The 25,035-nt window shown below is 45.1% G+C and overlaps 2 protein-coding genes and 1 long non-coding RNA gene across 3 annotated transcripts; 2 read left to right on the top strand and 1 right to left on the bottom strand.

Moving 5' to 3' along the window:
- Nucleotides 1-1,134: 1,134 nt before the first annotated feature.
- On the bottom strand, nucleotides 1,135-4,730 carry Ebi3 (Epstein-Barr virus induced 3). Its single transcript, XM_036170954.1, has 5 exons — nucleotides 4,644-4,730; nucleotides 3,926-4,043; nucleotides 3,509-3,687; nucleotides 1,800-1,954; nucleotides 1,135-1,577 (listed from the first exon to the last, which is right to left on the bottom strand). The coding sequence occupies exons 1-5, from the start codon at nucleotides 4,708-4,710 to the stop codon at nucleotides 1,386-1,388; spliced, it is 711 nt and encodes a 236-aa protein (XP_036026847.1). The 5' UTR covers nucleotides 4,711-4,730; the 3' UTR covers nucleotides 1,135-1,385.
- On the top strand, nucleotides 1,732-7,115 carry LOC118571722. Its single transcript, XR_004943389.1, has 3 exons — nucleotides 1,732-1,975; nucleotides 3,282-3,927; nucleotides 6,724-7,115. It is a non-coding gene; the product is annotated as an uncharacterized LOC118571722 (long non-coding RNA).
- Nucleotides 7,116-10,928: 3,813 nt separating this feature from the next.
- LOC118571437 (zinc finger protein 665-like) lies at nucleotides 10,929-22,690 on the top strand. The gene is made up of 4 exons (XM_036170453.1): nucleotides 10,929-11,028; nucleotides 17,709-17,835; nucleotides 18,042-18,102; nucleotides 20,314-22,690. The coding sequence occupies exons 1-4, from the start codon at nucleotides 11,026-11,028 to the stop codon at nucleotides 22,688-22,690; spliced, it is 2,568 nt and encodes an 855-aa protein (XP_036026346.1). The 5' UTR covers nucleotides 10,929-11,025.
- Nucleotides 22,691-25,035: the final 2,345 nt, after the last annotated feature.

Here is a 25,035-nt window from a genome sequence, read left to right as displayed (position 1 = left end):
TGTAAGACAGGAATTCACCATGTAGTCGAGGCTATTCTTGAAATTTCAGCAATCCACCTGCCACCTGCCTCTGCTGGGATTAAAGAAGTGTGCCACCACCACTAGGCTTAGGTGCTTTTTACATTTGCTTGTTTATTATTCGTGCATACAAGCTATGGCAAGCTGTTGCCATTGAGCCCTGCTCCTAGCCCTTCACCTGGGGATCCTAGGCAGGGGCTCCTTCTTGAGGCACGCCCCCAACTCTCCTCCTCCTCTTCTTATTCTTTTTGAGTCAGGGTCTCCAGGCTGGTCTTCCCACCATTCCTTTCCTCTCTCCTCATTTGGACAAAAGCTGGTCTGCATCCTGTTTGGCTCTCAGTTGGTGAAACAGTTGTGTGTGTGTGTGTGTGTGTGTGTCCCCGCATTCACCTACTCATAACTCTCCTCCCTCTTTTCTTTTGCAAAGACGGTGATGGGAACCTGGGCCTTACACCTTGCTTTATGTGCTCCCTTTCTCACACAGCATGCTCCCTGATCCTTCCACCTTTAGGCATTGTACCACGTGGAATTCCTTCTGGGTCTTCCCAGGCTCCTGAACCTTGAGCCACATCAACTTCTTTTCGTCATAAAGGCCTTGTTCTGGGGTCGTGGGCACCGAACATAGACAACTGACCACGTCGCTCACTCAGCGAACAAGATGGACAAAGGGCTGGAGAGGTGGCTCAGTGCTCAAGAGCACACCAGCTGCCCACCCAGCCGCCACACCATGCTCCTGTAACACCAGCTTCAGGGCTCTGTCGCCCTCTTCTGGCCGCCGTGGACACTGTAATACCACCACATGCACATCATTGAAAATACTTAAATTTCAAAAAGGACACTTTTAATAATAATTCTTGTCTGGCGGTGGTGGTGAATGTCTTTAATCCAAGCCCTCGGGAGGCAGAGACAGGAGAGGATGTCTGTCAGTTCGAAGCCAGTCTGGTCTAGGACAGCCAGGCACACACAAAGAAGTCCTGTTTCAAACGCCCCCACCCCATAATATTAATAGTTTTATTTTCTTTCGAAGCAGGGTTTCTCTGTGTAGCCTTGGCTGTCCTGGAACTCGCTCTGTAGGCCAGATGGCCTTGAATTAATAGAGATCTGTCTGCCTCTGCCTCCTGAGTGCTCTTCCAAGTTCTTGGTTTAAAGGTGTGCACCCCCACTACCAGGCTAATAATTCTTATGTAATTAAAATTTCTAATAAAATCACATTTGCAGTTCTCAAAGTCTGGACTTATAGGAGGAAAAATACCATCCCCACAGGTTTTAATTGGGGTCCAGAGAGGTCAACGCTGCCAACATCCCAGCAGGTGCAGTCAGGACTGGAACCCAGGCCAGGCAACCCAGTCACTTTGAAGTAGAGGACATCAGGGTCTGCTATCAAGGATCCAGTCCCTCTTCAGGGATTCTGGAGCGGGCGTCCTCTCCGTTTGCCCGGGGAGGCTCCAGTCACTTGGTTTCCCATAGTCGGTGAGGTCCTGGGCTGACACCTGAACAAAGTACTTGGCGTGGGGCCGCGCGGCCCTCAGGGTGAAGGTCGTGGCTTCAATGGGTCCCACCTGCGGGGAGAGAGGAGGTGGTGGTGGGTAGGGACGCGATGCACTGGGAGCTAGGGAGCCCGTCTGCTGGGTAAATTGCCTGCTGTGAGTTCGAAACCCCAGCACTCCTGCAAGGCAGCAGCAGAGTCACGTGACCTCAGCGCTCCCGCAGAGAGGCCGGAGATGGAGATCTGGGGATGTCCAGGGGAATCCTGTCTCACCCTCTCCTAGTCCCGCTCTCACCTGGCGGAAGTGGGAGGCTCCGTGGCGCCGGTAGCGGACGCGGTACTTGAGAGAGAAGATGTCCGGGAAAGGCCAGGAGGCAGGGGGATGCCAGAGCACCTGCAGCCGCTGTCCCGCTGCGCGCAGGCGCACGCCTTCCGGGGGATCGGGCTTGACTGTGGGGAGCAAGGAGCCAGGTCAGGAGCAGCTCAGCTGGTTCATCCATCAGGCACTGATTCCCGCCTCATTCATTCATACAGTCGCTTGCCTTCAGACGCCATTCATGCATTTGCTCTGTTTATTTACTCATTCATTTAGACCATCAGTTCATTCCTTCACTTGTTCATTCAAGCCTTCACTAATTCCTTAACTTAGTCACCAGCTCACTCACACATTTGTGTATTGTTTGGTTCACGTGCAGATCTACTCACTGATTCATTAACTCGTTCATTGTAACGCATCCATTCATTGAATGCATTAGTTTCTTCACTTAGCCATTTGTACACTCATTCATTCATGCTTTTATTGCACCATTAGGTCATTCAGTATTTATGTCCTCAGTCATTAGTTCCTTCACTCACTCATTGTATCATTTATTCATTCACTCATTCATTCATTCACCATCTGCTCCAGGAGCAAGCATTTGTTGAATCGCCATTGTCTCCGCTGAGGGGACTCATGACAGACAAAAAGAAAATTTCAGAGTGAAGGTCCCGAATGGCTGAAGGGCTTTTCTGAGACACCATTCTGATTGCGCAGGTCACGCTGGAGGACATTGGTGCGTCCTCAGAGAGTGTTACTTTTCTCTGCCTGCCTCTAGAACACTGCCTCATGCCAACACAAGGTCTACACCCATAAGCCATCTCCCTACCCTCCCTGGCCCTCAGCATCCACAGATCTCCTTCTGCCTCTAGATCCCCCTGTCCTGGAGTCCACACTGTGGTTTGTGTCTGGGTTGCTCACTGAGCACTGTGCCCTTGAGGTCCCTCCACACGTCTTCAGGGCTGAGTGGTGTTCCCCAGTGTAGACAGATGGGCATTGTGTGTCCATCCATCCACAGGAAGACCTGTGGCACGGGCTGCCCCCTTCTGGATGCTGTGAATAAGGTTGCCAAGGATTTGTAGGGATGAACATTTTTATTTCTGTTGAGCAGATACCTGGGAGTGGAGATCATGTGGAGACTCCACGTTTAACCCTTTAAGGGCGGTGTAGTCTTTCACTGAACTTCTCTGGTCTCTCTTTCTCTGTCTCAGTCTCTATCTCTGTTTCTCTCTGTGTCTCTCTCTGTGTCTTTCTGTCTCTCCTTCTTTAGTGACAGGGTCTTGGAGTTCTTGACCCCGACTTACCTCAAACTTGTTCTGTAGACCAGGATGACCTTGAACTCTGAGAGATCTATCTGCCTACCTGTAGGATTAAAGCCCTGTATGCCATCCCGGCCTTAGTCCTCTCTCTTAACCCCGATTGTCACTTTTGTTTAATAATATACTTTTTATTTGGGGACAGGGGGACTTCATTGAGGAGCTGACATGTCATCAGAGACATAAGAAGGCCAAGGAAAAAAGCCATGCAAACACCCCTAGCAGGCTGGAGCCTGGGGTGTGGGGAAGTAAGAGGAGGCAAGTGAAGCTGGAGCATAGCCTGAGGAGGGAGGCTGCAGGGACTGGCAGGACTGGGGGCCCCCCAGTGGTGAAGGATGGAGACTGCAAGGGCCTGGAAGGACAAACACTCACTGATCCGCTCCGCCACAAAGGCCAGGAGGCTGCTGCTGGCGCCGCCGGGGTGCACCGCCGTGACATTGAACAAGTATGGCACCATGGAGAACATTTGCACGTGGGGGATGGTGCACCGAGTGGCCTGGGGGTTCGGCTGTAGGCAGAGCCGGCTCTGCTGCTGGGCGGCCACACCGAGCCTGCGTGGGAAGCACCGTGGGGGTCACGAAGGGCACTGGGTGTCCACGCGGCCCCAGCCCACCCACAGCTGACCGTGGGACCCGGACAAGCTCAGGGGACACCGCTGGTGTGGATCCTCGTTCTGTTATTTTGGAGACAGGCTCCTGTGGGTCTCAGGCTGCCTCCGCCCCTGAGTGGAGCGGGACAATGGAATCTCTTGGTTCCCCACTTCATCCTGGCCCCTCTCCATTCTCTGACCTGTAAGTGGCAATGTAGGACATGGTGGAGTTGGGAGCCCCCAGCGGCGTCCAGGAGCAGTCCACGGCAACGGGGTACCGAGAGGCGTGGCATCGCACCCTGGGCTGGCTCAGAGCAGCTAGGGCGGGAGAGACAGGAGCATGAGGTCTGAGGAGCCTAACAGGTCTCGGTCGTGCGTGGAAGCATGAGCTCCCACAGCTACTACCACCCCCCCACCCCCCCCAGCCTCAACTGATCCATTTTCTAGATAAGAAAAGTTCTTTTCTCCCTTCTTTCTTTCTCTTTCTTTTTAAAATGTTTTTAAGGAGGATCTCCTGTAGCCTAGGCTGACCTTCAACTCACTAAGTAACTGAGGATGACCTTGAACGCCTAAGCTTCCCAACTCAGCCTCCTGAGTGCTGCATGACAGATATGCATCATCATACCCAGCATCGCCTAGCATTTCTGATCCACAGTTGAGTCACAAAGGTGAAACTTTGGGGTTGCTGAGAATCAACTGTTACCTCCACAAACCTCTAAGCTCAAGGGTACCTCTGCCTGGATAAATGAGGCTTTGCCCCTCTGTGCCTCAGTTTCCCCAAACCTATAGCAAGATGGGAACAGGTCCCATGGTATAGGTAGGTGTGAGATCCCACCCAACTCCAGATATGAAATGAGACTGGAAGTAAAGGCTGGTCCCCAAGGCCCAGGTGCCCCAGTCCCCAGAGTGCCCACCTACCTGTCCCTGCATTGCCAGGGGAGCAGCTCATCCAGAGGGTGAGTGACAGAAGGAGCCTCTGGGACATGCCTGTGGCTCTGTTCTCCAGTGTTGAGGAACTCTCCAGAGAAGGGGCAAAGGACTAGGAACCTGCAGAGGGAGCCTGGTCCTGGGTGAGGACCTGTCCAGTGTGACTCAGTCTTCCAGTGTGTGGAGCAGGGGACAGCTGCAATGGTGATGGGAGCCCCAGCTAGGTCACCAGCTGCCCGGTGTGTGGGTGTGTGAGTGTGAAAGGCCTTGAGGTGGGGGCAGGGGTAGGGCCCCAAAAGGGAGAAGTCACTAGATGGCCTTACTTCCCGCTGGTGGGGAAGCCCCAGGGAGGTGGGTGAGGCAGAGGACAGATGTGGGAGAGGAGGGGAGTGAGAGAGACAGACAAAGAGGGACAGAATGAGACAGGGGACACAGGCCCAGAGACTGGTCCCAGTGCAGGGTGGTGACCCCCCCAAACTGTGTGAGGGCCCAGACTACAGGGAGCAACTGCCACCCCAGGTGGCCCCCAGCCTCAGAGACACTCTGAACTGTGCAGGACACCTGCTCAGAACACCCAAGGGAAACCCCAGGACAGGCTGGAGTCCTGGGAAACTCCAGGCCACACCCCTCCCTTCAGCATCAAGAGAGCCCAGAGCCTCCTGGGGATTCAGGGGATTTGCCCAGATGTGGGGAGAGACAGGGGCAGGGCCCCTGCCAGGAAGGAAGACATATGGAAAGTTGAGCATGATACTGCAACTTGTCATCCCAGCATGTGGGAAGCTGAGACAGGGATATATCTGTGACTTTAACAAAACAACAACAACAACAACAACAACAACAAACCCTAAAAACCACTGGTAGGAACAGAGCCAAGTACCTCAAGTACACCATGGTAGCTTCCACCCCCTAACTGCAGTTTTCTGTGATGGGACTTTAATCCTGAGCCACAACTCAATTACCTGCTTTCCCTTCCTTCCTTCCTTCCTTCCTTCCTTCCTTCCTTTCTTTTTTTTAATTTAATTTAATTTTATTTTTTATTTTTGAGACAGGGTTTCTCTGTGTAGCACTGGCTGTCCTGAAACTCACTCTGTAGACCAGGCTGGTCTCAAACTCACAGAGATCCACCTGCCTCTGCCCCCGAGTGCTGGGATTAAAGGCGTGCGCCAGCACCCACAGCTTCCTGTTTCTTTAAATATGTATTGAACTCATGTTTATTGTCATACTGAGTTTTGGGTACAGAAGCTCAAATTATCTTCTGAGCCTACCTGCCCCATCTCTGCCCTCACCCATTGGTCCACACTGGTTATGATTCCCTCTTACACTCCTGGGTGGATGATAGTGATGGAGGTGGCATATGAGAAGCTGTATCATGTCAGGTGTTACAGAGTGATGGGAATCAGAGTCCCAGAGTGTGGGGGGCAATGTGTGATGGGGTCAACCGGGCACTGTCGGTAAGGGTACCGGCTCGTTTCATGTCAACTTGACACAAGCCAGAGTCATCAGAGCAGAAGGCGCCTCAGCTGAGGAAATGTCCCATGAGATCTGGTTGTAAGGCATTCTCTCAATTGGTGATCAATGGGGAGGGTGCAGTCCACTGTGGGCGGTGCCTGCCTTGGGCTGGTATGTTTGGGGTCTGTAAGAAAGCAGGCTGAGCAAGCCATGGGAGCAAGCCAGTAAGCAGCACCCTCCATGACCTCTGCAGCAGCTCTTGCTTCCTGGGTCCTGCCCTGTGCGAGTTCCTGTTCTGACTTCCTGCGGTGGTAGAGTATGATCTGGAAGTGGGAGCCAGTTCAACCCTTTGCTCCCCACATTGCTTTTTGGTCATGGTGTTTTGTTGCAACCATAGAAACCCTGACTAGGACGAGTTAGGACCAGGATTGTGGGGTATTGCCAGTGGTTTGGGGGGGGGCGGTTGTGGAAAGACCTTGGAACTAAGAGCTGGGTGGGATGTTCTGTGGGAGCTTGGATGACAAGAATGTTGAGAGAAGTCCAGAGGTTGGGGGCCTGGCTTGTGACGTTTCAGAGGAAAGTACAAGGACTCATTCAGGGCCATTTGTGATTTTGAATTAAGGTCCTGTGGTTCTGGTTTGCTGGGGCTGAAGAATCCGCTGTGACTAACAAGAGACTACAAAGGGAAACTTTGCTTTGCTGGGATACTTGTTACTGGTCAGCTGGTGCTAAGAAATTCTCGGTGACTAAGAAGAGACCTGCGTCACTGAGGGGAAATCTTCTGGGAGGTGTTTCCTGAGAGCACAGAGAAGCTGTGTTCCAGAAGAGCCAAACTGGTACCCTGTGCTGGCAGCGGGCAGAGCTGGAGAAGTGACCCAGCCATTTGGAGGAGTCCAGAAGATCGTGAATGGGTCCCAGAAGTTGGACGGTTGGAATTTTGCTTTGCTTTGATTTGATTTTGACTGTGTCCTGATTTCTCCCTCTTGAAGTAAAAAATTATATTACTGGAGCCCACAGTTGAGAGACTTTGGATTTTATTTATTATTTATTTATTTTTTAATTTTTTGAGACAGGGTTTCTCTGTATTGTTTTACACCTTTCCTGGAACTCACTTTGTAGCCCAGGCTGGCCTCGAACTCACAGAGATCCACTTGCCTCTGCCTCCCGAGTGCTGGGGTTAAAGGCCTGTGCCACCACTGTCCAGCTGAAACTTTGGATTTTAAAGGGACTCAATTTTAATATGTTTGAATTTGTAAAGACCGTGGGACTTTTAAAGTTATTTATGTTTTGAATGTGAGATCTTGAGATGAATGAGAAAGGAAGGATTGTGGCTTTCAAAGTGATATGTGTGTGTGTCAAGATGACAAGGGGTCGGTTGTGCTGGCTGCTTTGTGTGTCAACCTGACACATGCTAGAGTCATTAGAGCAGAAGGTGCCTCAGTGAGGAATGGCCTCCATGAGATCTGGCTGTAAGGCATTCTCTCAATTGGTGATCAATGGGGAAGATCCAGTCCACTGTGGGCGGTGCCATCCCTGGGCTGCTGGTCCTGGATTCTATAAGGAAGCAGCCTGAGCAGTAAGCAGCACCTTCCATGGCCTCTGCATCACCTCCTGCCTCCAGGATCCTGCCCTGTGCGAGTTCCTGTTCCGACTTCCTCCAATGAGGGAGTATGATCTGGAAGTGTGAGCCAGTTCAACCCTTTTCTCCCCAAATTGCCTTTTGGTCATGGTGTTTTTTTGCAGCCAAAGAAACCCTAACTGAGACAGCAATGTCCCAGGCTGGGCCCCCAGTGCAGGATGGGTCCTGTTCATTACCCTGGGGTCTGTGAAGGTTGTCCCTGAGGCTTTGGCCTGCAGAAGTGAAGGATGGAGACTGAACAGTTGAGCTGTGTCCTCAGCGGCCCTGAGGCTGCATCTGCTGCATCTGCAGGATCTGGCTGAGAATGCACTGCACGTCCTCATCCCTGCGGTAAGATGGTACGGGACACAGGCAGAGCTGAGAGAATGAGAGAAGAGAGAGAAGCAAGGAGGGAGAAAGAGAAGGAGACGCCTAGGGCCAGTCAGCCAGCCACCAGCCTGGCTGCCTCGGAGGAAGAGTAAAAATAAGTTTAGTTATAAGTTCGAGTAGGCTGAGCGGTGGTGGCACACGCCTTTAATCCCAGCACTCAGGAGGCAGAACCAGGCTGATCTCTGTGAGTTTGAGGCCAACATGGGGTACCAAGTGAGTTCCAGGAAAGGCGCAAAGCTACACAGAGAAACCCTGTCTCAAAATACAAAACAAAACAAAACTAAACAAACAAAATGAAAGAAAAAAAAAAAAGAGTGAGAAGGACAAGCATAAAGTAAGGCCGAGCATTCGTAACTAATAAGTCTCTGTCACGATGTGGGAGCTGGTTGGTACCCAAAAGAAAGCCTGCTACACCTCTGTGCCCCCAACATCCAGCCATTCTGTAATCAGCTTTAGCATGTGACTCTACCTGTTATTTTCCAAGTTGAGGTACAAATGAGTGGTCTTGGGAAACTAGATTATGTGGTCCAGAAATCCTGTCATATCCAGATTGAACATTATCGAGGGCTAAGGGGTCCAGCCCCTCCATAGTCCCCTCCCAGAGCCCGGGGGAAGAAGCTACAACCCGCTGATATAAAATCTTTGATGAAAAGAAATGAATCTATGCACATGAAACTCCTTAGTCCATACACTTTAGTATTCTGTGTCAATTCTCTCTCCACAGCTTCTATTCTCTTTTAGCTCCTTTCTTGCCTGATTTCTCTCTATGGTCATCTATTGCTCCTTCTGAGTTCTATCTTAATTCTCTTGTCTTAATTCTTCCTCATCTAGGTCCTTTTCATCTGGTTCTTACCCAGCTAGGACTTCCCCATCTGACTCTTCCTCATCTTCCATCTCATCCACACGTTCTCTCTGTCAAAATCCTCCTTCTCTGTTCTCTGTCTGTCAGTTCTCCACGTCCCCCTAAGTCTCCCAGGAATCCAGCTATAAACCCAAGCCACAGCAATCTCGTGGTGAAGCAAGGTCACCAGGCTTGAATTCTATGGGACCATAAAGGCAGGTAAGAATTTTCCTCAGGCAGTGACCACCAGGCTTTCTTTTTCTTTTTCTTTCTTTCTTTTTTTCTTTTCTTTCTTTCTTTTTTCTTTTTCTTTTTTTTTTTTGATTTTTTGAGACAGGGTTTACTCTAGTAGCTTTGTGCTTTCCTGGAACTCACTTTGGAGACCAGGCTGGCCTCGAACTCACAGAGATCCACCTGCCTCTGCCTCCCAAGTGCTGGGATTAAAGGCATGGGCCACCATAGCCTGGCCAGGATTTCTTTTACATTCCAAAATGGGAGTGGTAGAAGAGGTCAACTGAGTGCTAATGACTGGTTAGCATATCAAAAAGGGGATCTATGTGCTCAGTACATTCCTAGAAGTGATCGGGTAAGAAGTTAGCATCCATTAGTAAGGTTTATAAGCAAGGAGGGTCTTACCCTAAACTGTACAAGAAGTAATGCTATCTGCTTGACCTAAGAGACAGGTGTAGTTTCATTCAGCCTTGGATGCTTGATAGGCATTTTAGTTATATACACTGTTAGGAGTTCTTTGGAAGCACACAAGAAAATCATTATAGGAACTGGCATATATATACACATATATACAAAATCTAAAATATCACCATGACTTCTTAAGTCATGGCATGACCTTTGGAGAAGTCCTTGACTTTTCCAAGTAGTAGCTTTTGTGATGTTATCTGAATTCCATTTTGTTTTCCTGTGGCTTGCAGCAGAACATGCCAGTCAAGTGTTAGTGTGGCTTGCAGGAAACTTCAGTGGAAGGCCTGCAGGCAGGACACAGGGTAAAACTCCTCCACAAAAGCATAAGTTTCTATTTTCGTATGTGTTTTTGTTTGTTGAGGTTGGAGGTGGGCCCTTTGGGAGTCCATCCAATGCAAGGCTTTTTCTGCATCCAAGGGAACACTAGTTCTGTGTGTTGGCCTAAGGGCAGACATGGCCAAGTATTGGAGCCAAGGTCATGAAGGAATCAAGGGTTCCAGACTCTTTAGCCTGAGGGGGTGTGGCTATCAGTCCCTAGGCCACCAGGTGCTCAGCCTGAGGTAGCCTGTGTCACAAACAGTGTATAAGAGCTGTAGGTACTAAAGAAACTTGCTTAGCATGAGCCATCAGCTTATGCAGTATATACTGCTCCATAACTTTCTATCTTCTCACTCCAGGTTGTCCCCCTGAACACCTTCCCTTTGGGACCCCTAATTACTGGTGTTTCAGGTCACAGACCAAGCTCATTTAATCTTTTGATGTCCTTCGTGTCTCCACCTCCCAAGTGCTGGCATGATAGGCCAATGCCATCATAGAAAGCTGGGAAAGTGTTAGTGTTATGGAGAGAGGTGTGAGCAATCCTAGGTGTGCCTTATTGAAATTGCTGGTGCCTGGTGAATATCAATCAGGTGGTTTATATTTGACCCGGGTGGACTGGGTACCATTTCAGCTGTGAGGGAGGGAGATCACTCCACTGCACATTGTTTCATGATCTTCAGGCGCTAGAGAGACCCTGTGTCCTGATGGAGAATTGTCTACTGAGTGAAGGACAAGTTCAGGGACCACTGTGTAGTACAGGAGCAAGTTTCTGCTTCGATGCCAATCTCTGTGGGTCTGGGACAGTTGGGAACTACAGAGCTGCATCGTTTCTCAGCACTCTGTGTCTAAGGGAGCTGCCCCTGTCACTCAGGCATCACTAGCCAATCATGGCCTCCAGACGGACTGCCAGTCAGAATAGGGGCGGGCACTTCTGATCTGCCTGGCTGCAGGCTCCCGGGGCTCCAGTACCGGGGGAGGGAGACCCTGGTGTTCCGTGGGCTGCGCTGTGACCCGCTGCCGGGAGCTGTGAGGAGAGCGGGGCGAGCTCGGAATCCGCCATGGTGAGTGAGGGGCCGCCGTCCCCACGCGGGGAGGAGCCCTGGGAACAGGTGTGGGGTACTCCTAGGGCAGCGGGAAATATCCGCCCAACACGGGGAGGTCACATAAGGGCCATGCCACTTCCGGGAGCTAGGCGGGAACCAGCGGACCAAGTAATTATGGGGCAGAGCATGGGAGGCGGGAAACCTTGTCGGGAAACTTGTTGCCGAAGTTAAGGTTCCCGGCGCGTGTATGCGCTGTTTTTATTGTCTCCTGGGAAGGCAGCTTTACCGACTCTCAGAGCCCTGGTGTCTCCAGTGTCTTCTAGAAGTGCTGCATTTGGCGCTGAACATTCAGGATCCGTCTGCAGTTAATTCTGTGCAGGGCGTAAAGTCTGTGTCATGAACACATTTGCATGTAGGTGACAGGGTGGCCCAGTACGTGTATCCTGAAGGCCAGACTTACTGGGTTTCCTGGCCTCCTGTGTCACTCACAATTAACTCCATATTAATTGGGTTTTCATTTCTAAGTTTGCTCCCATGTTCTGATGATGCCTGAATCCTTTCCCAGACAGTACAGCCTTTCCCAGTACAGTGCAGACATTGCAGTTGATTGGGAAGTTTTGAAAGTCAGATGGTGTCAGAGTGTGTGCTGTTGACCTAATCTTGTGTTGATCATGTTTTCACTCATGATGACCTTTGTCGTCATTTTTCTGTTGTTGGTATGAAAAATTGTTGGACTTTTTACTGAACTGTTGCTGAGTCTGTAGCTCAATTTTGTCGTGAAATAATATTGAGGCTTCCTGTCCACAGTCCTGGAATTTCTCTCCTTTTATTTAGTTCCTTGATTCTATTCATTGCAGATTTATAGCTTTGCCTATAGATATTTGTCCCAATCAATGTATTTCTGGTTGTTTTATCCAAGGTGACACAAAAGTGATATGTGGGTATGGTTTTATTTGTATATCTATTAATTTAATTTTTCAAGATAGGGTTTTTCTGTTTCTTGGTTGTCTTAGAACTTTCTCTGTAGACCAGGCTCATCTTGAACCCAGAGATCCACCTGCCCCTGCCTCTACCTCTGGGATTAATGGTGTGTGCCTCTGCTCCCGGCAAGGGTACGTGTTTTTAATTAGCGCTGTTTATTTTATTCTGTGTGTGTGACTGTTTTCCTTACATGAATATATGTTCATCATGTGTGTGTCTGGTGCCCACAGAAGGCAGTAGGGGGCATCAGAAACACTGCAACAGGATCTAGGGATGATTGTGTGCCACCAGGTTAGTGTTGGGACCAAACCCAGGATTTCTACAAGAGCAGTCAGTGGTGGTAACTGCTGAGCCATCTCTCCAGCCCTAAATTTGACAGATTTTCAAAACTTTATGTGTGTGCGTGCACAAGTATATGCTGGAAAGCAAGTGTTAAGAGAGTTGAGGTTTGCTTAACAATCTGTCTTTGGGGTTTGGGAGATGACTCAGTAGGTATGCTGGTTAGATTTGGTCAGCTTGACACAAGGTAGAGTCACACTGGTCTGTAGGTAAACCTATAGGGTATTTTCTTGATTAGTGGTTGATGTAATGGGGCCCATCCCACTGTGGCTGGTGCCACCCTGGGCAGGTGGTCCTGAGTTCTATAAGGAATCAAACTGAGCAAGCCTTGTTAGCAGGAGGGCAGTAAACAGCATTTCTCCAGGTTGAGAGCATATGTGGAATGCCCCGGCCAGTGGGGTTTCAACGGGGGTGGGGGGATGGGGGTGTGTGAGGGTGGGGGTTGTTATGGCACCTGTGGGAGTGAATGAAAGGAACAGTGGGACAAGAGAGACAACAGCAAGACAGGATTAGGAACAACAGGGGACAGGAGAGACAACAGCAAGACAGGATTCTGATCAAGATGCAAATTTCCTTTTCCTCAGCAAGGCTTATATATCACAGGAGGGGAAGGGGCAGGAAGGAGGGAAGGGGCAAGGGGCGTGCAGAACATGGAAGGGGTGCAAGACGTGGGAGACGTCTTGCAGATCTTGCAGATCTTGCAACTGCAAGATGTTGGCTAAGGTCACTGGTCAGGGGCCATTTATTCTGTTGCTAGGCTACCTTACCATGGAATGCTCTTTAAGTTTGGTTGTCATGGCACCTGACTGTGGAATGTCTTCTTATCTTTGGGGGCCTCTGGTTAGTAAACAGGTGTTATGTTAGTGCTCTGGGAAGGGTCAGTAGGCTTATGACTTGTTCTCTGGCCTAGCTAGTACTTTTCCATGGTTCATGTTTGGTCCCTGACATCTTGGTCCCTGACAGTGGAATGCATTAGCCTATTGTACATACAAGTTGGCAAATCTGATCCTGGCTAGCTCCTCTTTGTGTGTTAGGTAGAGCTGGAGGCTTTCTATTTCTAAGGAGATTTTTTTTTTTTCAATTAATCTCTAAGTGTGTGGCATGATTTCTCATTGTGATGGCACATTAATTCCAAAACAGTTACACCTTTAAGCTTTCAGAAAACTATTTTAAGATAAGGTTTGTTTTATATTGACTCTCTTTGCCTTGATCCCAGTGATTAGGCCCACAGGGCAATGACGCTGCAGTCTTGGTTAAAGGTATGCAGTAGCACACACTTTTTTTTTTTTTTTTTTTTTTCCTTAGACAGGGTTTCTCTATGTAGCCTGGGCTGTTCTGGAACTCACACTGTAGACCAGGCTGGACTCTAACTCACAGAGATCCACCTGCCTGTGACTCCTGTGTGCTGAGATTAAAGGCGTGTCCCACCACCACCCTGCAAACAGCACACACTTCTAAAACTACCCATTGGAGTCATGGAATGGGCTGTCCATTGCACTAACAGGAATAGGATTTGTGGGTGGAGCATGGTTTCTCAATTGAGACCAGAATAGAAGGAATAGTTTATTGTGTATACCACAGGGGAAAATAGACTAGGCCATAGCTAGATCGGAGATTAAGTCAGTGAGCTGCAGGGTCTCTGTTATAAAAAAGGACATGATTGGGCAGGGTGAGTCCCTTTCTGTGTATTTTCCCAGTATACATTAATTCATACCATGTGAATGAGGGAAAACCAAACAGTTTGGGGAGGTTAGCCTGAGCTCAATTTTCTGATTGGACAACTCTCTCATGGTGCTAAGTGCAAATGTGTTTGTCTCACTTTAGTCAGGAGTGAGGATTAAGGCTTTGTGTGTGGCTTGTGTGTGAGCATACAGCTCTCAGCAGCTAACATTTCACACAGGGCAAGGTCATCCAGTCTCCTATACATGTGGACTCGAGTTCTGTGCAGGATGATGAGTATAGATCTATTTGCATTCTTCTTCTTTTTCTAAAAGATTTATTTATTTATTATGTATACAGTGTTCTGTTTGCATGTATCCCTGCAGTCCAGAAGAGGGCGCCAGATCTCATTTCAGATGGTTGTGAGCCACCATGTGGTTGCTGGGGATTGAACTCAGGACCTCTGGAAGAACAGCCAGTGTTCTTAACCTGTGAGCCATCTCTCCAGCCCTGTTTGCATCCTTTTATATGCAGACATCTGGTTTGACCAGCACCCTTGTTGAACATGCCGTTTTCCAGTGTCTGTTTCTGGCTTCTCTATCAAAACCCAGGTGTCCATAGGAGTGTGGGTTCATGCCTGGGTCTTCATTATTTCATTGATGGACGCGTTGGTTTTTATACCAGTACCATGCGGTTTTTATCACTATCCCTCTGTAGTACAGCATGCAGTCTAGAGTGGTGAGACCTCCAGCTGTTCTTTTTTTTGTTCAGAATTGCTTTAGCTATCCTGGGTGTTTTATTTTTCTATGTGAAGTTGAGGGTTTCCTTTTGATGTCAGTAAACATTGTGTTGGGATTTTGATGGGGGTTGCATTGAATGTGTAGATTGTTTTTGGTAGGATTGCCATTTTTACTGTGTTAATCCTATCAATCTATGAGTGTGGGCGATCTTTCCATCTTCTCATGTCTTCTTCAGTTTCTTCTTCAAAGACATGATGTTTTATCATAAAAGCCTTTCACTTGCTTGGTTTGAGTTACCCCAAGATATTTTATATAATTCGAGGCATTTTGAAAGGTGTCCTTCCCCTGTTTTCTTTCTCAGTTCCTTTGCCATTTGTACATAGGAGAGCTGTTAATTTTTGTGAGATAATTGTACATCCAGCCACTTTGCTGAAAGTGTTTATCAGCCATAGGAGTTCCTCTGTGGTACTTTTGGCCTGCTTACATACACTATCATATCATCTACAAATAAATATACTTTGACTTCTTCCTTCCCAATTTGTATTCCCTAGATCTCCCTCATTTGTCCTATTGCTTTAGCTAGGACTTCCAGATCTATAATGAATAGATATGGTGAGAGTGGACAGCCTTGTCTTGTTCCTGATTTTAGGTGAATAACTTCGAGTTTCTTTCCATTTAATTTGATGATGGCTGTTGGCATACTGGAAATTGCCCTTATTTTGTTTAGGTATGTTCCTTGTATCCCTTATGTCTGCAGGATCTTTTTTTTTTTTTTTTGACTTTCGAGACAGGGTTTCTCTGTGTAGCTATGTGCCTTTCCTGTATCTTGCTCTGTAGCCCAGGCTGGCCTGGAACTCACAAAGATCTGCCTTCCTCTGCCTTCCGAGTGCCTGGATGAAAGGCGTGTGCCACCACTGCCCAGCTTCTGCACGACTTTTATTATGAAGGGGTGTTGGATTTTTGTCAAAAGCCTTTTCTAATGACATGATCCTGACTCAGTTGTTTTTTCTTAATCATTAACCTAAGCCATAGTCTGTATGCTCCTCAATAGAAACTCATGTGTTCTATCAGTGTGACATTTCCTCGTTTCATTTTTTTTTAATCCTCTACAGCCTCTGCTTATCAGAGGCAGAGGCAGCATTTTATCCTATCTGTATCTGTGTTAATTTTTCCACTAAACTAACCTCTGTCATAATCCCTTACTGTATTTATTAAAGACCCTCAATCATCAAAATCCCATTTAAACTAACACTATTGTTGTATACAATCATTGCTTCAGTTAAACAGTACAGCTTAGGAGGAAGTCATCTTCATAATAATCCACAGGTAAAAATGCCCAGTACAACAGGATATTTCCAAGAGGTGATCATACTACATTAAGGGCAGTGGAGATCCCCCACACCTATTCACGCCATGCCAGATTCTAGAGAAAAATGGCAGTGGCAAACATCCAAAGACACAGCAGTGGAAAGAAACATCCTTGGGTCGAGGCTCTGGGGTTCTTGCATATCTGAGGTTCACCCATCAGAGTTTTATTACCTGGTGGGCCAATCCCCTGAAATCTGCTGCTCCTCTGACATGGCCTGGTCTCCAAAGCGAGTTCCAGGAAAGGTGCAAAGGTACACAGAGAAACCATGTCTTGAAAAACCAAAAAAAAAAAAAGGAATTACTACACACTCTTTGTCAGTCATCATTAGTCACCCATATTGTATAATTTCAGCATTAGAATAGGGTACTGCATTCTCAGCATTTATGAAGTCTTATTACTTGCCTTATAATTAATTTAGAAACCTCTTCTATACGGGTTTTTAACATTTTACTCTGTCTGTGAGCTAAGGAAGATTGATTTAAAATAGTATCTTCCCTTTGCATAGTGAGTCCAGTAGTGGAGTGAGTGGAAGGTAAAATACTAAAGTACATTCAGTTGTGAGATCTACTGATCCACAAAGGCATCGCAGAATTTTTTTTTTTTTTAACTTGGGCCTTTTTTAATTTCAGCTTTAGCTGTTAATTGTCTTGGATTGTTTAAATCTGAGTCACCTTGTAATATTTGAAACAAATTACATAATTCTTGAATAGATAATTTCAGGCTGTAATTATCCCATAGGTGAATTATCTTATAGCTCTCAGGATTTCTTCAAGAGGATAGTGCTCTGTATCCGTTTGAGTTATGGCATATTCCTGAGCCTGTAAAGTTAAGTCTAGCCCTTCACAACCACACTATCTAATAAGCTAACAATATGTTCTGTTTCAGGATGTAACCTGTTCTGTTACATTTTTTTTTTTTTAATAGAATTTAACCAAGAATTTCCAGAGAGCAACTTAACGTGCAGAGCCAAATCTGCAGTAACAGACAAAAGCATACCCAATAATATAGTTTAAAATCATGAAATTGTTCTTGAGTTCACTTACTGTGAAAATTAAACATTCATTTAAACATTAATTAGACAATCAGGAGAAGATACATCTTACCCACAATGAGTGACTGATATCTCTGGAAATTTAAACAGCATTGGCTTAGTACTTTATACATTATCTACAATTTTTTTTGTTTTTGTTTTTGTTTTTTTCAAGACAGGGTTTCTCTCTGTAGTTTTGGTGCCTGTCCTGGATGTTACTCTGTAGCCCAGGCTGGCCTCGAACTCACAGAGATCCACCTGGCTCTTCCTCCCCAATGCTGGGATTAAAGGCGTGTGCCACCATCACCCTGCTCAACTTTTTTTTTTTTTTTAAACTAGTTGTTGGGCGAGGCATTTCTCCTGCTGTGGCGTAATCTACTCTTTAGGCACTAAATGAAAGGTGTCATTCTCTTTTGATGTTTCCTTTTAAAATGAGTTGGGGACTGCATTTGATATTTACTGACCAATGTCATTGAATGTTTTGAGCACACAGAATTATATAAATATATTCTCAATGAAGTGTACATTTGCAATTCAGTCTCATCATTTCAATTAAGAACATATATATGGGACATTTTAGGATGCAGTGACCTATGAGGATGTGCATGTAAACTTCACTCATGAAGAGTGGGCTTTGCTGGAACCTCCCCAGAAGAGTCTCTACAAAGATGTGATGCTGGAAACCTATTGGAACCTCACTTGTGTAGGTGAGAATGTGAGCTTTCTGTCACTTTTTAACTTAAGGGGACAAGCTTTTTTCTTTGGATTGCTGTTCTTCTGTGATTTTGCATATGAAGGGGGAGAATCTGGTGAATAAATCAGGCATGGTAGTAAGTTTCATGAAAGATAACAATTTCAAGTGTGCCTAATTTCCAGTAATATATGACATACATTTTCTGGTACTGTATTTTAGGTTACAAATGGGAAGACCATAATATTGAAGAACATTGTCAGAGCTCTAGAAGAAATGGAAGGTAATTTTCATGTGCAAGCTTGTATATATGTATGTCTGTGATAAATATCAGATCCCCAGTTGCTGGCTTCCTCCATCACTGATGCAATAAGTCAAGTGACACCAAATTAATAAATCCAGATTTAATAAACAAATCAGTGTACTTTCAGGGGCTCTCAGGAAGTCAGGAGACAGAAAACTAGAGCAAGCATGGTAGATCTATTGGCTGGGTCTTAAATAGCTGGTAGGCATGGGCATGGTCCCAGGCTTCTTTTGGGGAGGAGCTGCCAGTAGTAGGCTTTCTGAAATGAGGCCCCCTGAGCTGGAGATTCCAAATTCCCAACCTTTTTGGGTATATATGGATGCAGGTTCAACTATGTCTATTTCCTACTGGCATTGGATGATGTTAGGAGGGAAGAGTTGGGATTTGGGTGTGCCCAGGCTCAGCAGGGGTTATGATGGAGAAGCATTTGGATAGCTGCCATCCAGGAAACCTCAGGAACTTTTTTTTTTTGTTTTTTGGTTTTCGGTTTTTTGAGACATGGTTTCTCTGTGTAGCTTTGGTACCTTTGCAGGAACTCACTCTGTAGCCAGGCTGGCATTGAATTCACAGAGATCTGCCTGCCTCTACCTCCTGAGTCCTGGGATTAAAGGCGTGTGCACTGCTGCCAGGCATAGGAATCCATTCTTGAGGAGACAGATTGCAGGGTACTAGGACAAAATGATAGATTATTATCACTGGCTCTCTGAATGGGGCTAGCCATTGGTAGCAGGAAGACTGCCAGAAAGAATGGAACTGAGAAGTGTCCTGGTTGGACATGAGACAAGGGTGAATGAATGAGGCATGGGTGCAGATATGCCCTTAATTGAGACATCGTGGATATCCAGGTTTCAGTTGCTAGTTAGATGCCCACTAATGTACCTAGAGAGGTGGTACCAGCAGTGAAGTCCCGGGAGCTTGGGGAGACGGCATGCCAAGTCTAGGGATGATGTGTTCCAGGAGTACTGAAGCCACAGCATCTGCTGTTTCCCTGGAGGTTGGGAGAACATCCGTCCGGTGAATGTGTCATAAGAGTTAGGAGATGTGGAGCTTTTTATGAGTGGCCATGTGGGTGAAATCTACCTGTTCTCATTCTCCCAGTTGGTTTGCATCTTCTGAGCTGTTGCAGGTGCTGGTGTATGTGGAGGGCCCCCTGTGGGTTTGGCCTTGGCCCAGGCAGGAGGAGTGAACTTACAGAATATGCTCAAAAATGGCTGGGGTCAAAAATAGACTCTGAAACTGATATTAGTTTCCATGAGGCCAGACTTCTTTACAAAGTATCAGAGCCCTTTTCCAGGAACCTTCAGGTGTATGTAAAACTACTGGAACCGTTTTACATCTTGGTGTCCTAGTACAAAGCTATGGCCTTGGGTTAAAAGGCATGAACATTTTAAAATCTAAATTCACTGAACAAAGGAGGTTTGTGAGTGAAGGAGGAGGGAGTTGAACATGCCTGCAGGGTTCTATATCCTCTCTAATGCTAACCTAAATCTAAAAGCTGAAAACAGTCAAATCCACAGAAATTTAAGGACCCATGAAAACTCTTTGTAATCAATGCTTTATCAGTTTGTCAAAACTGCATTTATTAAAGCTAACACTTTGAACCTCTACAGTAATATCTGAAACCAGTTGTTCCTGTAGCATGTAGTCTGTGAATGAGGCACACCTGTATGTATTTTTATAGGAAACTTACTAATGAACTACTAAGGTGCTTGTATCCTTGGGTTTGTGGGTGATTTTAACTGGCAAATCTCTTAGTACCCTGGTCATCAAACACCATCAGATCTGAGAAGGATACATAAATGAGTAGGAGAGAGCCAGCTTTCCAGTTACCCAAGTCTCTCTGTGGTTATTGGGAAAAAATCTCAGAGGTAGCACTTGTACAGGTGTCCAGCCCAGAGGATCTGACAGATTCTTTGAGGAGTAGAAATTTGGGGAGACTGGCCTACCTGTCTTGGCAGAGTGACACAATTGTTCCCCCAGTGCTCCACTTATTCACAGTCTGGACATGATCTCAGCAGCAGTTAAAGGTGTAAAGCAGCTTTTCGCTGTTTGGCTGGCTTTATGAGTGACTTTATGACTGACTTGGAGATGTAGAAACGTGAATCTCTATTCTACATCTGTGTCACACAAGAAACATTTGACCATGGGAATGCAGTGTGGAAACCCTTTATTTGTTTCTTCCTTTACCAGGTGTGTCATCTGTCACTCTGGATACAATCCATGTGAGCATAAGCGATATGGAAAGAAGCATTGTAGTTCTGTCTCTCTCAGAACAATTGGAAGATATGTGGTAGTCCCCACTATGAGAATACATGATGACTGTGATACAAGTTTACAATTAACTGGTGTTCCCACTTCAGTGGGAATTTATCAAGAAACTCTCATTGGAGAAAATGAGGACCAGGAATATGGAAATTCATTTCTCTCTTCTGGTTCACTCTGCACATATAGTGTAGCTCACAGTATAAGAAAATGTTATAAATGCAATCAGCATGGTCCAACTCTGAGTTCTTCATGTTCTCTTCAAAGATGTGAAAAAAATCATGTGATTAGAGAAAATAATAAATGTGAGTCATCTACTAAAGGCTTTAGCCATTACAGGCATCCTCAAACACAACAAACATCTAATAATGAAGAGAATCTCTATGAATATAATCAATGCGATAAAGCCTTTAGATGTGATTGCTCTTTAAAGCACCAAAGAACTCATTTGGAAGGAAAACCCTGTGAGTATAGTCAAAGATATAAAGGCTTTACATGTCACAGTCTTCATCAAGTACATGGAATTCCAACTAGGGAGAAAAGGTGTGAATATCAGCAATGTGATAAAGCCTTTGAATGTCCCATAATACATAATAGTAATTACACTGGAGAGAAACCCTATGAATGTAATCAATGTGGTAAAGCCTTTAGAGGGAAGAATAGTCTTCTAAGTCATGAAAGAATTCTTACTGGAGAGAAACCTTATGAATGTAATCAACGTGGTAAAGCATTTGCATATAACAGCCATCTTCTCAGTCACTTAAGTCATACTGGAGAGAAATCTTATGTATGTAATCAGTGTGGTAAATCATTTGAACAGATGTGTGATCTTCACACACATGAAATAATTCATCCTGGAGAGAAACCCTTTGAATGTAATCAATGTGGTCAAGCCTTTGTACAGAAGAGTGTTCTTCACAGACATGAAATAATATATACTGGAGAGAAACCCTATGAATGTAATCAATGTGGTAAAGCCTTTGCAGAGAAGAGAAGTCTTCAGAGTCATGAAAGATTTCACACTGGAGAGAAACCATATAAATGTAATCGATGTGGTAAAGCCTTTGCACAGCAGAGTCATCTTCATAGACATGAAAGCCTTCATACTGGAGAGAAACCCTATGAATGTAACCAATGTGGTAAAGCCTTTGCACAGAAGAGTTACCTTCTCAGTCATGAAAGAATTCATTCTGCAGAGACACCTTATGCATGTAATCAATGTGGTAAAGCTTTTTCATATAATAGCCGTCTTCTCACTCACTTAAAAACTCATACTGGAGAGAAATCCTATGAATGTAATGAATGTGGCAAACTCTTTGCACAGAAGAGTTATCTTCTGAGTCATGAAAGAATTCATACTGCAGAGAAACCTTATGCATGTAATCAATGTGGTAAAGCTTTTCCATATAATAGCCGTCTTCTCACTCACCTAAAAACTCATACTGGAGAGAAATCCTATGAATGTAATGAATGTGGCAAACTCTTTGTGCACAAGAGTTATCTTCTGAGTCATGAAAGAATTCATACTGCAGAGAAACCTTATGCATGTAATCAATGTGGTAAAGCTTTTCGATATAATAGCCGTCTTCTCACTCACTTAAAAACTCATACTGGCGAGAAATCCTATGAATGTAATGAATGTGGCAAACTCTTTGTGCACAAGAGTTATCTTCTGAGTCATGAAACAATTCATACTGGAGAGAAACCCTATAAATGTAATCAATGTGGTAAAGCCTTTAGAGGGAAGAATAGTCTTCTCAGTCATGAAAGAACTCATACTGGAGAGAAACCCTATGAATGTAATCAATGTGGTAAAGCCTTTGCACAGAAGAGTCATCTTCACAGACATGAAAGTCTTCATACTGGAGAGAAACCCTATGAATGTAAGCAATGTGGTAAAGCCTTTGCACTGAAGAGTCGTCTTCAAAGTCATGAAAGAATTCATAGTGGAGACTATGAATGTAATCAATGTGGTAAAGCCTTTACAGAGAAGTGTCATCTTCTCAGTCATGAAAGAATTCATACTGGAGAGAAACCCTATGAATGTAACGAATGTGGCAAACTCTTTACACAGAAGAGTCATCTTCACAGTCATGAAAGAATTCATACTGGAGAGAAACCCTATGAATGTAACCAATGTGGTAAAGCCTTTGCACAGAAATGTAGACTTCAAAGTCATGAAAGAATTCATCGTGGAGAAAAACCCTATGAATGTAATCAATGTGGTAAAGCCTTTGCACAGAAGAGTCATCTTCTCAGTCATGAAAGAATTCATAATCGTGAGAAACCCTATGAATGTAATTAACGAGGTAAAGCCTTTGCACAGACGAGTCATCTTCTCAGTCATGAAAGAATTCATACTGGAGAGAAACCATGAATGTAATCAAGGTGGTAAAGCCTTTGCAGAGAAGGAAATCTTCACAGACATGAAATAAATCATACTGGAGAGAAACCCTATTAATGTAGTGAATGTGGTAAAACCTTTGCGCAGAAGAGTCAACTTCTCAGTCATGAAAGAATTCATACTGCAGATAAACCCTATGAATGTAATCAATGTGCTAAAGCCTTTACAAAGAAGAGAAATCTTCACAGACATGAAAGTCTTCATACTGGAGAGAAACCCTATGAATGTAATGAATGTGGTAAATTTAACCTTTGCATAGAAGTCATCTTCACAGTAATGATAAAATTCATACTGGACAGTACCATATGGATATAATCGATATGGTAATTTCAGATGTAGTCTACCATCTGGTTGCTGGAAACTGAATGTCTACAAGATGTCCCTGCTGGAGTCTAGCTCTATAGGGGTTCAGGTCCCTAAGAGGAGATGGGGCATTAGCAAAGGAAGGAGACTGCCATGATCTTAGCGTGAATCAGCATGGCTGCTGCTTTATGGAAAAGGACTATACCCTTTATCCTGTGTAACTGAATCTCAGTTGAGAGTAAAGCAAGGTTAAAAGACTTGATGATTCCAGTATAAAATCTGCCATCAACCTCATTACAGAATTTTTCTTGAGGCAAACGTGATGAATCCAGCAAGTATCTAAATCCCTTTCTTGATGGGAACCCATTGTTTCCTTCCAGTGTGCTTTCATCCTTGGAACTAGGTATGCCCAGTTAGTAAATCATTAAGTTCTCTATTCTTGGTGTAATCAGGGGGATACAATGGGGATTCTTATGTGATAGTAGGCATAGTTATAATGCTATATGGTTCCGTGTTGGTGGGGATTTTTTTCTAAGAATTTTGTTTTAAGAGAATGTATACATTCTCATCTTCCATTGTAGCTCACAAAAAAATTTTCCACAGTAAAAGGGATAAGGAGACTTCATCACATACAGTGAGAATTATTAAAATTGAAATAAAAAGATCCAGAGACTTAAGATCTGCAATGTCAAAATGCTGGAACTTTGTCAAATGGCAGTGGTCATTGTGCAGTCCATACCAGGTACTAAACTGCAAAACCATCTCTCATCCCTCTTCCTTTTAAGATTCAATTCATGATTTTTTGTCTTTGTGAGTGCAGATGAATAGTATAGTTTGAAATCAGATGTCAGTCTGTGTGACCCAGTTCTTACTTTCTACCATGTGGGTTCTGAGGACCACACCAGGTCCATCAGTCTTGGTTGCAAGCACCTTTACCTGCTGAGCCATGCCACAATGTCCACAGAGCTCTGAGAGTTTTTGTTAATCTTTTTTTAACAAATGGACTGATGAAGTTCAGGCTGACCTTGAACTTAAGAGCTTTCTGCTCCCACCTCATGTCCCCCTGATTACTAGGATGACAGGTTTCCATACTGTGCCGTTTATGCAGAGGTCTTGTTTGTGCTAAGCAACCGTTCTATCCAAGGAGAGTCATTTGATATTTATGGGCTCTTAATGACTTTCAAAAATTATTTGGAAACATTTCCTATTTAAGGATTGCTGTTGGAGTTAAAAAAATGATGAACTGAGTAATCTGTTCAGAACCTTAGAGGGTGGCAAGGATTTAAATAGTCCAAGATAATTATCAGCTGAAGCTGAGAGAGAATTGGGTTTTGAGGAAATGAAAATACAGGATGCACATGTGGATCCTGTGGATCCAAATCTTGATTGCATTTGGCTATTTTACACTCTAAGCATTTTCCTACAGAAATGCAGAGAGAAGATATTATAGAGAATGGATATTTCTAACAAAGAAACGGAGTAAAAAATCAGGTATATATGTGAAAAAGATTTGAGTTGATTTTATTTATCTATCAATTTATTTAGTTTTGTTTTTTTGAGACAGGGTTTCTCTGTGTAGCTTTGCACCTTTCCTGGATCTTGCTCTGTAGACCAGGCTGGCCTCAAACTCACAGAGATCCGCCTGGCTCTGCCTCCCAAGTGCTGGAATTAAAGGCTAGTGCCACAACCATGCACCCGACTCTGAGTTGTTTTTAAAAGGAAAATTGAGACTTTATCAATTAGAAATAGACCAAGCAGAAATTGTAGCACATTAAACTAGTAATGAAATAGACAAATTATGGGTAGAAAGTTAAGCTTGGCAAAGAGCTTGCAGCAATTTTTTTGGGAGAGATTAACAACAAATATCTAAAAACAATAGAATTCATCTTATAAAGAGAGCTAACTGGATCCTTCCTCGAATTGTACAGGAAAAACCAATATCT

Source organism: Onychomys torridus, chromosome 21 (genome assembly GCF_903995425.1).
Source record: "Onychomys torridus chromosome 21, mOncTor1.1, whole genome shotgun sequence".
Lineage (NCBI taxonomy): Eukaryota > Metazoa > Chordata > Mammalia > Rodentia > Cricetidae > Onychomys > Onychomys torridus.
The sequence above is the reverse complement of the archived record's forward strand: the minus strand, read 5'-3'. Positions and strand labels throughout refer to the sequence as shown.

What these genes read in the sequence shown, in the direction of transcription:
- Ebi3 (XM_036170954.1), bottom strand. Translation starts at nt 4,710, where the DNA reads ATGTCCCAGAGGCTCCTTCTGTCACTCACCCTCTGGATGAGCTGCTCC. An exon ending in CCCTGGCAATGCAGGGACAG is followed by an intron (nt 4,044 to 4,643) that starts GTAGGTGGGCAC and finishes CTCCCGCCCTAG; the next exon opens with CTGCTCTGAGCCAGCCCAGG. An exon ending in GAGCCTCCCACTTCCGCCAG is followed by an intron (nt 1,578 to 1,799) that starts GTGAGAGCGGGA and finishes CTCTCCCCGCAG; the next exon opens with GTGGGACCCATTGAAGCCAC.
- LOC118571437 (XM_036170453.1), top strand. An exon ending in TTGGAACCTCACTTGTGTAG is followed by an intron (nt 17,836 to 18,041) that starts GTGAGAATGTGA and finishes ACTGTATTTTAG; the next exon opens with GTTACAAATGGGAAGACCAT. An exon ending in AGCTCTAGAAGAAATGGAAG is followed by an intron (nt 18,103 to 20,313) that starts GTAATTTTCATG and finishes TTCCTTTACCAG; the next exon opens with GTGTGTCATCTGTCACTCTG.